The sequence below is a fragment of the Brassica napus genome, chromosome A3 (genome assembly GCF_020379485.1).
Source record: "Brassica napus cultivar Da-Ae chromosome A3, Da-Ae, whole genome shotgun sequence".
NCBI classification, from domain to species: Eukaryota; Viridiplantae; Streptophyta; class Magnoliopsida; order Brassicales; family Brassicaceae; genus Brassica; species Brassica napus.
The window spans coordinates 24,728,586-24,745,589 of record NC_063436.1 but is presented as its reverse complement, the minus strand read 5'-3'; the positions used below and the strand labels follow the sequence as shown (position 1 = coordinate 24,745,589).

General features: G+C 31.7%; 4 protein-coding genes across 5 annotated transcripts; 1 reads left to right on the top strand and 3 right to left on the bottom strand.

The window, feature by feature from the left end:
• Window positions 1–1,270: 1,270 nt before the first annotated feature.
• On the bottom strand, window positions 1,271–3,536 carry LOC106444485 (dof zinc finger protein DOF4.4-like). Its single transcript, XM_013885954.3, has one exon. It carries the CDS (start codon window positions 2,321–2,323, stop codon window positions 1,538–1,540), a length of 786 nt encoding a protein of 261 aa, XP_013741408.2. The 5' UTR covers window positions 2,324–3,536; the 3' UTR covers window positions 1,271–1,537.
• A 2,404-nt stretch (window positions 3,537–5,940) lies between these two features.
• LOC106440425 lies at window positions 5,941–8,379 on the top strand. Its single transcript, XM_048777057.1, has 9 exons — window positions 5,941–6,372; window positions 6,466–6,739; window positions 6,835–6,949; window positions 7,035–7,159; window positions 7,317–7,398; window positions 7,482–7,593; window positions 7,670–7,827; window positions 7,895–8,015; window positions 8,083–8,379. The coding sequence occupies exons 1-9, from the start codon at window positions 5,941–5,943 to the stop codon at window positions 8,377–8,379; spliced, it is 1,716 nt and encodes a 571-aa protein (XP_048633014.1).
• Window positions 8,380–10,490: 2,111 nt separating this feature from the next.
• Window positions 10,491–10,937, bottom strand: LOC106442608 (dof zinc finger protein DOF4.4-like). The gene has a single exon (XM_013884271.1). It carries the CDS (start codon window positions 10,935–10,937, stop codon window positions 10,491–10,493), a length of 447 nt encoding a protein of 148 aa, XP_013739725.1.
• Window positions 10,938–12,481: 1,544 nt separating this feature from the next.
• LOC106444483 (alpha carbonic anhydrase 4-like) lies at window positions 12,482–17,004 on the bottom strand. 2 transcript variants are annotated; one of them, XM_013885953.2, is made up of 7 exons: window positions 16,320–17,004; window positions 16,028–16,242; window positions 15,822–15,928; window positions 15,611–15,713; window positions 15,369–15,527; window positions 15,228–15,281; window positions 12,482–15,136 (listed from the first exon to the last, which is right to left on the bottom strand). In XM_013885953.2, exons 1-7 carry the CDS (start codon window positions 16,411–16,413, stop codon window positions 15,062–15,064), a joined length of 807 nt encoding a protein of 268 aa, XP_013741407.1. In that variant the 5' UTR covers window positions 16,414–17,004; the 3' UTR covers window positions 12,482–15,061. The 2 variants fall into 2 exon arrangements, with proteins under 2 accessions (XP_013741407.1, XP_022573431.1); XM_022717710.2 differs by lacking the exon at window positions 15,228–15,281 and having other exon boundaries at window positions 12,482–13,447.

Below are 17,004 nucleotides of genomic sequence, written 5' to 3'. Positions count from 1 at the left end.
TAGCTTTTGTAATTGAATGCATGGACACGTGTATTATACGTCTTAATTGTTCTTTGTCGTCAGATTTTTTAAAAATTTTGAAGAGATATTTAATTAAAACCTCTGGATTTCTATATAATCTCTTGTTGAACCAAACGTTTTTAAGGATCGTAAACTTAGGCGTAACTGCTTACTCACGAATTATACGCAACAAAAAAATAACAAGTAAGAAAATCGAAATTAGAGAGAAATTGATGATGGGTCTTGCGAACTTTTGAATACAATAGAAAAACAACTATGTTAAGAAAAAAAAAAAGAGAAAATGTTCGATTAAAATAAAAAAAAAAGAGATGAGATGCACGTGTCAAATTTGCTGTGGAAGACGTCATCTCTATCTCTGTCGGAATCGATAACTGACAGAAGATAGCTTTTCCGCGTCTGAATCTCGTGGTAATCTGTAACCGGTCGTCTCCACGTGTCGATCACAAAATCTGGAAGTCTTGTATGTCCTTGTTTGTAGTTAGATTTTCCTTAATATCACTAGATTTTTTTCTTAGAAAGTGGCTGTTTGGCTCTAGGAAATCTGAGAGAACAACTATTTTGGCTTGCCAACAGTAAGAATTTGATATATTTATTTTATGGGTTTAAATTTTTTATTTTGGGTCAACTTATGGGTTTAGATTTTATCCATACATAATTACATATTCCGGCAAAGAACCAATTAAAATTTTAAAATATAGAAATTCATTATTTTGACACTTAATTTTTAGACACATCACCTAAAGAAGACTATACAAGATGGAAAATGAAGACTAATATTTAGAGTAATTTGTACTTATTACATCATTATTGATACGTCATCAGTTATTGAAAACCACATCTCTATTTCTTTGGTAGAAAACCACGTTATTTGGACTACTAACCTATTGACTTAAGTTGACTTCTTAGATGTATATTTGAATTATCTGTCTCGTTTAATATCAACCATGTTGTGAATAATGGTTATCACTATTATCATATAGTCTAGAGTACTATATCTGTCAATGACAATAGAAATTCAATCTCAAACAAACTCATTTGAAAAAGAAACTGAAACAGCATCTCACTTACAAGCAGGTCCGACCCTTAGTATTTATGCGTGAAGCATAAAAAAATTATCTGTCCATAAAATATCACACTAAAATTTGTTGATGTCTTTACACTTTTATATAAATTTTGGCGCGTAAAATTGGTGTTTCATGAACTTAATTAAGCTCAGATGTCAGAGTCAACCCTGCTTATAACGAACAGGTCACGACTAAATAGTAATTTATATTAACTATATAAGGAAAGATCAGACAAACATTCGATGTTGACTCTTTTGGGAAACAAAGATGCAAACTTTCAACACTACAAAAAAGAAACACAACATAAAACATTATAGGAAAAAAGGCAGAAAAAATGCTCAAAATAAAAACTGAAACATTATTAGCTTAAGATAAAGAGACAACGGGTAAAGCGGTTAGTATTCAACGGGTAAACACACATTTGTCTCTGATTCCGTTCATGAGATGAGTGCTTAAAGATATCCCCTCCTTCCACTCGTGCTGGCATTATGATTCATGCTCATAGTGTTGTTGTAGCTCTCGTTCCACATGTTTAAATCATCTTCAGTTGGGCGGTTTATCAAAGGATTATCAATCAAATCATTGGATCCAACGTCGTAATAATCTTGTCGAGATGATACATCAGAGATATTTAAGGCCTCCATTGGTGGAAAACTTCGAACTGGAGGCACATTGTTTACCATAGCACCATGAATCTCATGAAAACCGAAATGGTTTCCAGCAACAACATCAGAAGAAGAAGAACCATTAAAAGTTCCAACAAACTCGTTAGTTTCTTGACCATGTAAGAAAGGTTGGTGATTATTAACCTGTTGATTTTCAGCAGATGGTTGATCTATCTTTGGACGCTTGGTTTTACGGCCACTTCCACCAATCGGTATGTTCCTTAAAGTCCCACCATGAGTCCAGTATCGACGACAATTCTTGCAGGAGTAGCGCGGCTGAGACAAGCTATAGTTGTTGTAGTAACAGAACTTGGTATTGTCAGAGTCACACCGTGGACACACCCGAGCTGGAGGCTTCTCTTCATTCACTTGATTGTCTCCCCTCACAAAAACATTCAACTTATCCATTTCTGTCAATATATTTACTGGGATTTTTTGTTGTTTTTGATATTTGGTGTTGTGGGGGTGTCTACTTATATAGGCTATTAGGGCGTGAAAATTGAAGAAGATATACGTTTCGGGTTTTATAAGAGTGAGATTATGAGAACAACGTGTCAAAAGTTGTGTATTCATGAATCTGAAGATCTAGCTACACGCCATAAACCTTAGGCTAAGCTTAGTTAAAAGCCAAGGCTCTCTTCCTCTAAACTCTTGTCCGTATATGATTAATGCAGAATCCAGAAGATATGGTTAACTGAGTCAGTTGTATTAACATTAACAAAATCTGGAGACATTGAGAGTAGTGTAATGACAATTTAAGGCAGAACTATAAGCAGCGAGGTATCAACTATATGAGGAAGAGTATGTGTAAATATTTATTTACATGATTTATTGTTTTTGTTTAACATTTATGCAACTGGTCAGGATCTGAATGGTTAAGACAACAACACCCAAAATAAAAATAAAAAACAAGAAATTAAGCCATAACAAGAAAAATAAAAGTAGCTTAGTGGATAGAGTATTTTGTGATTTGGAATAGGTCGTAGATTCGATTATCTACAAGTGCAAATTATATTTGCTTTTACTAATGAAGTGTTGGGCTAGTAGTTTCGTGTTTGAAATTGGTTCTACTGTGTTGAGGATCATACATTTTTTTATTTTAAAAAACTTGTTTAGAGATTAATTTAATAATGATTTGTTAAGACAAATTATATAAAAACATGCATTTGCGACCATTTGGTATGAAATTTCGACTCCGCAAGCTTTTATTTGAATTCCAAATTCAAGAAAATCTACTGAATTACCAAATGGAAAGACACACATATGCGTTTAGTTCAACTCTATCGTTGTAAAAAAAGAAGAAGAGGAAAAACACATGCGTTAACAAGTGCGTTTACGAGCATTTTGGAGAAATTTTGACCGCAACCAATTTTTATATAAATCTAAATACGTCAATTTGAGAAAATAAACTAAATTACTAAACGAAAACGGAAATTTATGTGTTAACAAGTGATTTATTATTGCATCAGAAATATATTATCCTATAAGAGAAAAAATAAAAAATATATATATATGTAGGTAACTAACACAACAATACTTGATACAAAAGATAACATTTACTACACCACAATTTAAAACATTTAATAAAGATAACCTATATTTAAAAAGTGGCGACACCCTAAATCAATAAATTATAATTTTAGTTTTTGACAAAAAAAAAGATTTTAGTTAGATGTTTTTATGTGTTATGCGCATTGTTAAATTTAATTAAATATTAAATAAATATAATTAGTTTAAAATATTTTAAGTTTAAAAGGATAATTTTGTAATCAAATTATTAAAACAGTGAATACAATTTTAATAGATCCTAGTTTATAATTAGATATAAATCACGTAGTTCATAATATTATTTGAGTATTAAATAAAATCAATGAATATATCAATTAACAAAACAAACTTTTAAAATTTTATATAAACAAATAAAAATTCAATAAAACAATGAATATATAATGAAAAGAAAAAATGTTTACAGTTGATTATAAAAAATAAAATATTTTAATCTGTTTATTTTTTGCTTGTTGATTTTTCAAAAATTTTGTGCGATAAAATTTTATGTATGTGCATGATAATATAAAACTATAAAAAGAATACGTGTGATTTTCATGTCAACTTTAAACTACAATAAGAGAACTGGATACTTTTTAAAAAAAATGTAACATGTTGAAGTTCTATAAATCTCACAGAAAGCAAAACTGTTTCTTAATTTTGTTGCAGAATGATTTTAGATAGCATTCTGATATGATAACAAAATCATAAATCATATAAATAACAGAACGATATTATATCTGTTAGAGAAATAAAATTATTTTACAAATTTAAAAAAATTAAATATTTAATACATAGCGCTCTTATATTTGGTTGCATAGTACAATATCTAGAAGATTTGCGGAAATAAAAATTATATTATATTTGGTTGCATATCAGTTTATGAAGTAATTATGTCTGTAATATGAACTCTTCATATCGTATATGATGTGCCATTTTACAAACATTGTTATTTTTTAAGAAAAATCAGAAGAAAAAAAAAAATTTTCTCTATAGTTTTGCGTATGTGAATCATTTTCTAGAATATTATGCGAGTTTTAAGAAAAAAATAAACCAAAATCTAATCTAATCCAAATATAGGGTTTGTTTTGGCAAAATTAAAGAACCAAAACTAACCAAAAACTCGAACTGAACATAATTTTTTGGTGAAATTATAATTGAACCGAACTAACTGAAACCGAAACCGATTAGGATAAAACGAAAAGAGTACAGTTTTACTAATCATATAAATTACATATTTACATCACAATTTACCTTCTGCATCACACTGTTTCTGCTTTATCATATGTCGTACGAATCTAAGGCCTAGACCTAACGGCTAGTGTGACACTCTAAACGGCCAAAATTGTTTTTACCGAACCAACCACACACGGCTTAATTTAGTTTTAGACCTTCTAACAACGAATTCCTCAGCAGTCTTCTGTAGAAACCTACGTTGCACGGAAGCTTCATCGGACGTCTGCTTCCCGCTTCGGAATCGGAATCGGAATCAGAACCTTGTGGAAACTTGCGGAATCTCGCTTCCAAAACGTTTCTAAAATATTCTCTTTAAAAACCTGTTGGAAGCTTATGATTCCGTTTTGGAATCACGCTTCCGTTTAAAAAAAATACAATGTATATCAATAAAATATAAAACCATAGTTTTAATCTATATAAAATAAAAAAATTAATAGTAATGAATATTGAGTTATAAATATACAAATATCAAAAATAATACTATAAATTATCTTTATGCATTGAGATTTTTTTATTAAAGATATAGCACATATTGAAACATATTGTGTCAATTAGTTATAAAGTATTAAAAATAATTAATATAATATTTTCTGTAAACATAATTTATGTGTATTTTTACAGTTTTAATATAAAATCATTTCAAAATTATTATAAATAAATAAATGTTGTATTTCAAATTTAAATCATATAATTTTTAGTCCTATTTTTTCAATTTTTTACATATATATATATATTTATATATATATATATATTTATATATGGATATACGCTTCCAACACGTACCCGCTTTCTAATATTTTAAAAAATCTCGCTTCTGCGCTTCTTTACGCTTCCGCTTCCACGTATCCGCTTCTGTTTCCATGTAACATAGGTAGAAACTTAGATTGATAGAAGAAATACAAGTTTAATATTTTAGACGTAACCATAGGTTTACCTTATTATTTGTACACTATTTCGTCTCCTACATATATTATGTGATTATGCATCATACAATAACTAAAAGGGGAATACTCTGATCAGAGAGGCCCTCCACGTAGGATCATAAAATCGTCCAATAGGACATGCTCTTTTCTCCACGTCAGACACGGCAATTGCTTGGGCTGGTATTGGGCTGATTTTTTCATTCTGTCAAAATATAAAAAAACATCTGAATCAAGAGCCCAGATTAGAGAGAATCTGAGAATGACGACATCTTATTGCTTCGCTCTTGGCCGACGAATCTCTTCGACATTTCATCTCTTCGCCCTTTCCTCTTCTTCAACGGATCGATCAATCGTCACCGTTATCATGCATGTTTAATGAATCCTCTGCAAATCTCATTAATGGTTTCGTTTCGTCTATCTCTTTCTGAGATTCTATATATCCTTCCTATTTTCCCCATTTTTTTACACACAAACATCTCTCAGACCATGAATTCCAACAGACAAACCCCTGTTTCCGGCGATCTTACCGCGAAGAAACCGAACGGAAAAGATGTTGTCTCCTCCGCCGAGCCTGTTAGACGAGTCGGCAAAACTGGAGTTTCTCTCTCTAAAGCTGATTCCGGTGATGCAAAGTCCAAGAAACCAAACGGCAAGGCTGTTTTCTCCTCCGCCGATCCGGTCAATCAAGTCGGTCCAACCGGAGTCTCCCTCGCTACAGCTGTCTCCGGCGCTCCAAAGTCTAAGAAACCAAACGGCAAGGCCGTTGTCTCCTCCTCCGATGAGATGATGTTCTTCAGAGATGTCAAGTTTGGACCACAAGAAGGTCAGATAACGTTTCGTCTGATACATTTTTGGGAGGCTCGGAACGCACACACGAAGGTTCTTTTGGGTCTTGAGATGCTTCTGATTGACGGACAGGTTTATTCCGACCTTTTATGATTTTGTATCGGTTTTGCTTGGACGATAAAACACTCACATTCGTTTCTTTTGTGTTTTTTTTGTTATCGTCAGGGTACTGTGATCCAAGGGTTCATCCCACCAAGCAGGATTAAGATCTATTTGCCACAGATGGTCGCTGGTTCCATCTACAGGCTTATCAACTTCTATGGATCTAAAAGCAAAACTGTGTACCGAGTTGCTGAGCCAGACGTGGTCATTGCTTTCTCATGGAATTCTATACTCACCGTTTGCGGGAACGGTCCTGTTCAGTTTCCTGTGGATCGGTTCCGTTTTTATGGTTATGAAGATTTTGAAGCGGCCTGTGACCTCAAGGGGGATCTTCATGGTAAGCTTTAACCGAATTTTATGTCTCAATCTTAGTTGCTTAGGCTTAGGATTGATAGTATATAGAGTAATAAGTACTATTTAATCTTATTGCAGATTTTCTCGGTCACATTAAACTGGTGAATGAGCTTCCCTTGAGTGACAGTCTTGTGCTTGATGAGGTCGAGATAGTTTCTTCAAAGCGAATTCTGGTTCATGTTCAGACGCAAGAGTGAGATCTTCTTAGTGTTTATGATCTATACATATATATATATATGTGTGTTTTTTGTTTATAACATGAGTTTGTTTTGGTGCAGTGGTCCTGTTATGAAACTATACGTATGGGACAAAGCCGCAACAGAGTTCTGTGAGAAGTTTAAAGCGCTTGGAAAGCCTCCAACTGTTATTCTGGTGACTACGCTGAATCCAAAACGTGTTGGAGGTTAGAATTACCTGGATTTGGTTATGTTTTGTAGATGTTAGTAGGCTGTATGTGGAACATGATTTAGTCACAGTATGTGTTAGATAAGACAGTTTTTATAGCTTGAATGTTTGATTAAATTATTATTGTTTGGTAAGGAACTTTGCTTATATTGCAGGTGCTTTAACTCTGTCGTCTCTATCATCCTCGCTTGTGTTTTTTGATATGGATGTTGAAGCAACCAGGGAATATCTGGCTTGGTACGTGTTTATTTGTTGATTTGGAACGTTTACTTGAATCTATCGAAAGTCTTACTTTTTCTTTTTCTTAAACATTTTCTCAGGTATGAATCGAACATGGATGTTGCTAATAGAGTTAATGCTGAAATTGTTACCAAGGCTGAGACAGCTACTATAGGGGATCTACTCTCATACATGAAGCAGCAAGAGGCAAAGGTATAATATATCATGTTTTTACCCATACGTTGCGTTGGTTACAGTTATTCATGATCTTCCTTGGTGCAATTCACAGGTTGCTTGGTTCGAGTGTTCAGCCACTATTGATGATGTTGTGAGTGGTTCGGCGTGGTATTATATTGCTTGTGGTGGGTGCAAGACTAAAGCAACTAAAGGGCCTACTACACTTATGTGTAAGAAGTGCGGAAAGACTGAGATTGACGGTGCTGCAGAGTAAGATTTATACTTATTTTTGGTCAGATAAGCTTTCAGCATCCTTATTAATGTTCGTATGTCACAGGTATCTCACGAAGCTCTCTGTCTATGACAAAAATGATCACGCAAGCTTTGTGCTTCTCGGTGATGCTGGGTTTGAATTGACTGGAAAGAAAGCTTCGGCATTGGTCGAGAGTTACTTTGAGGTAATTACAAACATGACTATCCTCAGTTTTTGTGTTGTGTTCTTACAAGTGTTTACATTTGTATTAGGCCAACGAAAGCGTTGGAGATGATCATGTAGTCCCGGTGCCACAAGCTCTGATTGATACTATTGGACAGACCCGCACCTTCGTTATCAAGATTTCACAACACAATCTGGATGGCAAGACCCAAGCTTTGACTGTCACCAAGGTTCTCTCTCCTGAAGTTCCAGCACCTGAAAGCATCATAGAGGAAAACGTGGATGAGGTACCTGTTGAAGAAAGGGGTGAATCTGCAGATGAGACTGTGAAAAGGATCTCTGATGAGATTGAGTCGGGAGAGACCAAGCGTGCCAGATGTGGCTAATGGATTTTTAGTGCTGTTTTTCTTTATCTTAATAAAGGCTGTGCTTTGTTTCTTTCTTCTTTTGGACTTTGTTATTGCAGCATTTGAACCTTGGTGTTTTTAAAGACTATGCTTTGTTTTCTTCTTTTTTTGCTTATTGCTTATGTTGTGTTGCTTTGTTTCATAGTTTCACGTTGATATGATATTTTCCGTGTTGCTAAAACTTTTGTTTTTTTATACTTATAATGTATTGTGATGGACTTCTCAGTCTCATCTGACGCCTGGAACAGACCATGAGAATATAGTCAGAATAGAAAACTTATAAGAAGAGAGCATAATCTGGTATGGTTATGTTAACAGAATTTCTGATATGGTTGTGTCATAGGAAGCTAAGCGTCCTAAGTGTTGCTGATAGGTTCTATTAGATTTGTTGAAAACAGTTCATATAGTCCTCTCGGCATCTGATTGACTTTGATGATATGTGTTTTAGTTATATATCAGAAGAATTGTTAAAATATGTAACCTTAGCTATTTTGACCCATTTTAAAGTGCATGTAGCATCTCTTATTAAACACACGTCCACAAATAAAAAGTATTATCTGTAAAATTATAAAATAATATATCAAGAATATTCTTTTTCAGGAGAGAAAATAGAAAAATACATAGGAGACAAATCCATCTCTATTATGAAATTCTTCTTTCATTGTCTAAGACATGGCCGATGTAAATGATTGATGTTGAGATTTCAGCTTTTTTGATTCTTAATATTCTAATGTTTCAATATAATTTGAATATTCCCTTTGCTTTATAATATAATGGTTTAAAAGTATTTTTTGTTTCACTAAATAAATTATTTTTATATTTTAGTGTAACTTTATATTTATTGGACATTGTGCGGGTCTGTATGTAATCACAAATATAGAATCAATTGACAACAACTTAATTATGTCCAGCATATGACAACAAATAAGAGTTTATATACCTTCTAATATTATAATATCTCTCTATATTAGTGGTTAAATCAGTTTTCTTTAGCACAAATACTCACCTCATTCTTAGATTTTAAGCGTTTCAATGCAAACACAAATAAAAATGAGACATTATATTTGGATATATTTAAATAAATAATTTTAAATATATTATATTCTTGATAATTTTAAAATTACTTAAAAAGATACTAAATTATTAAAAAATAATATACAAATAAAACTAAAGGAATATTTTGTAGCGTCAAAATAATAAATGAATAAAAAATATATTATGTTAATAAAATAGATTTTAGATTTTAAAGACTTCTAATTCATGTAATATTACAAAACTCTAAAAAAATTTATTACAATTAATATTTTACCATTCGATATATCAAAATAATATTCTAGATCGATATTCAATTGTCAGTTTTCAACTATTACACATAAAAAATTATTATTAAGTACGCTTTTTTTTGAAAAAGAGGTTTTATATTCTAAGTAGGTTATTGGAGTACTTTTTCTTTTCGTGATATTATTCGAGATGATTCCGATCTTTTAAACTGAAAATAATTTATGTACTATACATAATTATATTTTTTTACATAACTCTTTTAATGTCGGATTTGATTCTTCATATTTTATTTTTTAATTGTATTACATATAATAGAAATACTTACTTCAAACTAAAAATATTAAAAAAAAGTAAAAATTAGTTATATATAATTTAATATACAAAAATTCATATACAAAGAAAAATGATAAATATATAAATTTAAATATATTATCCGCGCGTAGCGCGGAAAAAGGATCTAGTAATTATAAAAACAGAGAATAGGCTAAAACAGAGGAAAACATAAATACTTGGGAATACATATCTCTCTCTTACTCATCGGTTATGGAACACACAACGAACTGGTAATGCTTGTTTATATATATTATTAAAAAGACCAGACAAGTAACTTATGTCTGAATCTTTAGGGAAACAAAGATGCAAACTTATAAAACTTAAACTTAAGAAAAAAGACTCAACAGAGCTGATAAGATAAAACAAGAAGACCCAACAAGAAAAACTGAAACATTATTAGCTTAAGAAAAAGAGAAAACGGGTAAAACGGCTTTAATTCAAGGAGCATGATAGGAGGATCTAAACACACGCTTGTTTCAGACGTTGTTGTTGTTGTTGTTCTTGATCATGTGATCAGTGCTGGCATTAAGATTCTTGTTTGGATCCTCCTGATTTGCGCCATTGGATCCAACATCGTGATAACCTTGGTAAAATGATCCATCAGAGACCTCCATGCGATCCTTTGGTGGAGCATTTTGAGCTGGAAGCGCCAGAACAACAGAAAAAGAACCAAAATGGTTCTCAGCAGAATTCACCTGAGAAACAGATGGTTGATCTATCTTTTGTCGCTTGGTTTTACGGCCTCTTTCTCCACCCATCGGTATGTTCCTTAAAGCCCAACGATAAATCCAAGATCGACGACAATACCTGCAGGTGTAGAGCGGTTGAGACGAGTTGACGAAGTAACAGAACTTGGTATTGTCAGAGTTGCACCTTCGACACATTCGACGAGAAGGCTTCTTTTCACTCACCAACTTATCCATTTCTCTCGAGATCTAATTGTTGTTGTTGTTGTTGTGGGGGTGTCTTCTTATATAGGGTATTGATATTGAAGGAGAGATACGTTTTTCTCACGTGCCAATATTTGTGTTAATAAAGTCATGAGTATATCTTCAAACATTAAACCTTAGCTAAGCTTAGTCAATAAACAAGGGACTCTTATTCTTAAGTCTTAATTGTCTGTATGGAAATTAGACAAGCAAGTCAATGTTACTGAATGAGTCAAATCATATAAAGAAAAACAAAATCTAGATATAGTAAGAGTTTAATACTAATTCTAAGCAAAACAATAGAAATCTTAGATGTTTATCATGAAAGAGAATATGCTCGCGCGTGAATGCTCACGCGCGGTCTCATTGGTTTTTCAAGATTTTTATGGATAGAAAGAAATGTTTAGAAAGCGTTGAATTGACTATCACATACAATGGAAGTAAGAAAGTCATGAAACAATAGTAGGAAAGATTTTATATGAAATATTTTTTGAAATAGACAAGCCGCGCGCCTAGATACTTTAAATCTACAAAGAATGTAATAGTGTGCTTTATCAAGAGAGGAAACTTAACTAAGGAACTAGATTTTGACCCGCGCTTTTGAAGCGCGAAATTTTTTGGATTATAGACAAAATTTGATATGAATTAATATTTTGGGATAATTGTACATTATTATATTATAAAATTATATTATATCGAAGAAGAAAATTTGTTTAAAATTATATAATTTATGAATTAGTTAGTTTTTTTGAGATTTTGTATGTACATTCTTATAGGATTTTTGAAATGTGAAATTTATGATTCTAATAAATATATAAATACTTAAAAAATATATAAATTTTTTTAAAAAATAGTTTCAAACATAAGTTTTTTATGTTTTCGAATTATACTTTTTCGAATTTGAACTTTTTTATAATTTATTTTTATTTTACATCTTTTTTTTATTTTATTTTTTATTTTTTTTTATTTTTTTATTTTTATTTTATTTATTTTTTATTTAAATAATAATTTATTATATATATAAATAACAAGGGCATAAGAATCTTTTGCCACTTAATGAAAAATGTATTTTTGAAAATGTCTCATTAGTGGTAGTAAAAATGAAAAGTGGTACCATGAAAGTGGTAAACATGTAATTTCCCCTAGTTTAATTGATAATAATGGTAAAACAAATGTGTGGGAGTTGAGAAAGGAGATAAACATGGAATAACTATAAAATAAAATAGAAATAAAAGATTGTAAAAGAAAGGGAATTTGCAGTCCATAACTATAGATAAGAATTTTATTAGGCAAATGGATATGCAACTGTACATTTTTTATTAATACCAATAATAACCTTACTCAACCCCACAAACCTGTGTGCATAGATTGACAGTCTGACCTAGTTTTAACTGTCTCTCTTCTCTCTTCATAGAGCTAAGCATGTACCTCTCTCTCTCTCTCTCTCTCTCTCTCTCTCTCTCTCTCTCTCTCTCTCTCTCTCTCTCTCTCTCTCTCTCTCTCTCTCTCTCTCTCTCTCTCTCTCTCTCTCTCTCTCTCAAGCTTAGACATTTATTCAAAATCTCAAATAAATTAATTCACTAATTACTCAAATACAAAAAAAATATCGGATCCGGGGAATACGTGGTGGATATTTGTTTTTGAGGATCTTGGTTCAGTACATACCTACCCAAGATCCGACCGAATATCCATATCATATAAAATATTTTGTGTATGTTATGTATATTTGGGTGTTTTATATATGTTTTCGGTATTACGAATATTCTTTTTTGTTTTGGGTTTGAGTTTACAGTTATACTTTCAGTTTTCAGGTAAAATTTCAAACTGCTAAAAATATATTTCGGGTATTCAGACAAAAGTACGGGTTTTGTTTGGGTTATAAATAAAGTTGGATATGAATTAGTATTTCAGACAAAAGTTTATAATTTTTATTATAGTAATTTCTATAAAAATTAAGTTAAGGTAATATATATAATTTTGTTTTAACATACGATTCACAAAAATGTTTTTATCAAATTTGATTTTGTAAATATTTAAAACTATATAATGTAAGATGACATGATACAATATGCTTAATGATATATGCTAACTCATTTTAATAATTAATATCTGAATATTGTAGATGATAAGCATAAAATATAATGTATAACATTAAAATGAAAAGTAATAATAGAATTCATTTAAAATAAGATTTTTAACTATGTTTTCAATTGGATGATTATATTATTACACGGTCCATGAAAAGATTATATATATAGTACTTTTTGTCAGACATGTATAGTTTACTTAATCTTAGTATGTACTTCGTTTTAATCAAAAAGTATAAACAATAAATAATTAAATGGTATATATATGGACGGGAAAAAGGAATGTACATGAGGGGCTGAGTTCCCACTATTTGATTCCCTCTGTTTCGGTAACCATATTTATTGATAATATCGTATGAACTAAAAAAAATTAAGGTAAGATAAAAAAATAATGAGTTAAATGAAAAGGTGCAGTAACTTTTTATAGGTAGATTTTTTGGGACTTCTTCCCTTCTCTTTTAATAGTATAGATTTTTAGTGGTTTATTAAGAGGGAAAAGACAATGTGTTTGAGCATGTGCGTTCGCGCATGTGTTTCATTGGTGCATCATATATTTTGGGTCTTTTTCATATTTGGATACATCTTGTGAGAATACATAGCAATACCCAATATCAAGAAGACAAGAGACTCAATAAAGCAATATTTGTAGATCAAAATGTTATACATTCATAATAGTTTCATTTCATAGGCCCAAGAGAAAGATGCAAATGATTTAAAGATTAGACTTCAACCAACTCTATCTTGAACTACAAATTAAAATACAGTCCAACATACAAGATTTTTAAGGTTTTGTGAGTCTCATTTTATAAAATGGAAGACTATATTTTTTGTCCTCTTAAGTTGCTTAGAGCATGCTACAATGACATCTCTTAGAAAGATAACCTAGAGAGACGAAGTCCTTAACTCCTTATAGGTTTAGCTCTTACTATATTCTTCTTTGATTTTCTTTGTAAAACCAAATGAGTGTAATTGGAAGTGAGAAATCTTGTGTAGAAACTTGCCGAAGGTGTTTTCTGATATCATCAATCCAAGTTAAGATTCGTAAGATCCTAACTGAATGTAGCAGTTTGCTGATGCCGTGAACCGGATGAAAATACTTTGTTTTTAATATATTTGAATCGAAGAGAGATCAAGATAGAAATTGAAAGGATTCAGTTCTGAACAAATAGAAAGCAACCCATTACAATTTAGACCCAGTCAGTTATCAGAAGGGATAACGATGATCCAAAAGGCAGACAAGTAGAGTCATGCATTAACTCAAGATTGTTGAAGATGAACAGAGCCATCAGAATCAGGTGAAAATATCAAGACAGAGTGTATTTTTTAAATAAAATTTAATTGAGATGGTTCCTGAACTGATAGCTCAAACGAGAAGTTAACGGTCAAAAGACTCAGAACCATTATTAGCGGCCTAGCCTGTGATAAGCATTACTTCACAAGTAAGCTCGAATAAAAGGCATTAACATTATTGTGGAAAATAAGATAAATTTATCGGAGTACTGCCGAACCCCAGTCACAGCGTCTATTATTTTTTGTAACATTCATCGACAACGAATATGTTGGTCGAAGCCGAGACTGATAGAAGAAATATAAACTGATATTTTGAACATAACTGCCGTTTAAAAAATTCAAGAAGTTGCCATAGATATATACGATTGCATCTTCACATATAACTATATAAGAGAAGAAGCGTAGCTTAGAAACAGAGAATAAAATGAAAACAGAGCAATACATAAAGAGACAAAACACTTGAAAACAAAATATGTAGATCTATCAGCTTTTTCATTCGTTAAGTGTTAATTATATGAATGATATCTTCCTAATATACCCTTTTGGACGAGTCTGGCTCAAACACTTGGTAATATATGAGTGAATGATTAAAATCTGCATAATTTTCAGTATTTTGTGTTTTTCATGTTTGCGATTTTACATTTTGAAAAAAGCCCAGTTCCAATGCATCGACCCAATCTATTGATAGCTTTTATTCAAACTCGAATAATCTGGAAATTACAAAAAGTTTAATACAATAATTCAAACATTTGGATCAAAGAACCAAACCGGTCTTCCATTTGTGTCTTGAACCGGTCTTGAATTTGTCTCATATCCCTGTTGAATTTTTTGAATGATTAGTAGTAGTAGATGATCATTAACTCAATATCAGCTAATGAAATCGCCTTTTGCAATTCCGAGTACTTACATCGTCAACGGCGTTCCTCAAAGCTGCAATTTGCTCCACTGATATTGTATTCACCTGCATATACAAATTTCCCTTTTTAAAATTACCAAAATTTTCATTTCTAATAAATAAAAAGATTATTATATGTTAATAAAAAAATACCCTTTTGACGACGGTCCAAATAACACCTTCAGTGCATGGAGGAACAGTGAGAGAGCCAATGTATCTATAGAACTTCTTGGTTTGAAATCTAATGGTTCTTGGATCCACAATCCCTAGATCCTTCTCTTCTTTTCCCACTGTTTTTAATCCATCGAGTAACTGCATTTAAAATTTAAAAAAAAACTCTTAGAAAATGTTATAAACTCAAAATTCTTCATATAAATGAATTAATATTATTATACCCTTGTGAGGAATTCATTAGGTTTGCCCAGTTTATAAAGAACTCCAATCACTGCGATTCTGCCTCGAGCACTCGTGTGAACCATGTGAAGCTCCAGGTCGTAACTGTAACACATTTACAAATAAAATAAAAATAACAGTCATATGTTTTAATTTTCTTGGAAAATATGGTGTTGTGAGCTCATTGTGATCAAGAGACAAGAAAACACGAACCGAGTTCCGTTAACAGTATGCTCAGACGGTGAATGCCAATGACATTGCACCAATTTAAACTCCATTTGACGTATCGTTATTTTTCCAGCATCTCCTTTCCACGATACCTTTTATTTATTTTTCATTGTTATTATTAGAATCATCTAACCATGCATGCATATGGTTAGTGTAATGAAAATATAGTCAAGCAAAAAAATGATCTTCACCATAACGTCATGTCCTCTGTTCATAATAACAGCCGGGGCTGGTTTGTATTCTCTTCTCCACGCTTCATCATGAATAAGACTGACTCTTGCGTTAGTGAGATCGATCGGAGATTGTAATTTTCCATTGTTACAAACTTTCCAATGAGGATTTATTTTGCTCCATCCCTCTGGTCCCTTCTCTGGATTTTGTTCGTACGTAAATAGTGTTTCATCGTCTGTTTTCATGATTAAAATCATAATGTATTAAGTTATGATACAAGAAAAATACTTGATTTCACAAAAGATAACATACCGGCTTCAGCATCGTTAGCCAGTGAAATACTGGGGAAAGATAAACAGAGAAAAAACAATGCGAAAATCATAATTGTTTTTGTGTTCGGATCCATTTGTGTTATTCTTCTTTTTTCTTTTTAGATTTTGCTTTTGCTTACTGCTTGTTATGTCCTTCAGTATGTTTTTATGACATTGAAGGCTTCAGAGATGAACTACTTAAAAGGATGCTTTGCGGGGTTTGTTTATGATTTCTGTTGAAGTTGCTGCGATTATTAGTTAATAATTTGGTGTGATTTGTTAAAAACAAATATAAAAACTGAATGCTTAGTGGAGAAGTTTCATTGGATCCATTTGGTTAGAGTTTTCTAATTTCGGTTCGACAGTGAATCAGTGTGTAACATTTTGTGACAGAATAAAAATGACCTGGATTAATAGAATTAATCCTGTCCATAAGAGAACTCATTGCTCCAATGCGGAAAAAACAGATTTAACTGCCAAACTATATATATATATATAAATTTACAGATATATTACTATATTAAGTCGCTGAAACAATATACCTAAGCATAAATGGCGATTCCAGCAAAATGAAGAAGTCGTGCTGAATGATTTAGACTTTCGCAAGCACAAGAGAGCTCCATATAAAACAAATACTCCCTCTATACCATTAAAATATATTTTTTTCATTGTTTACATATTTTAGA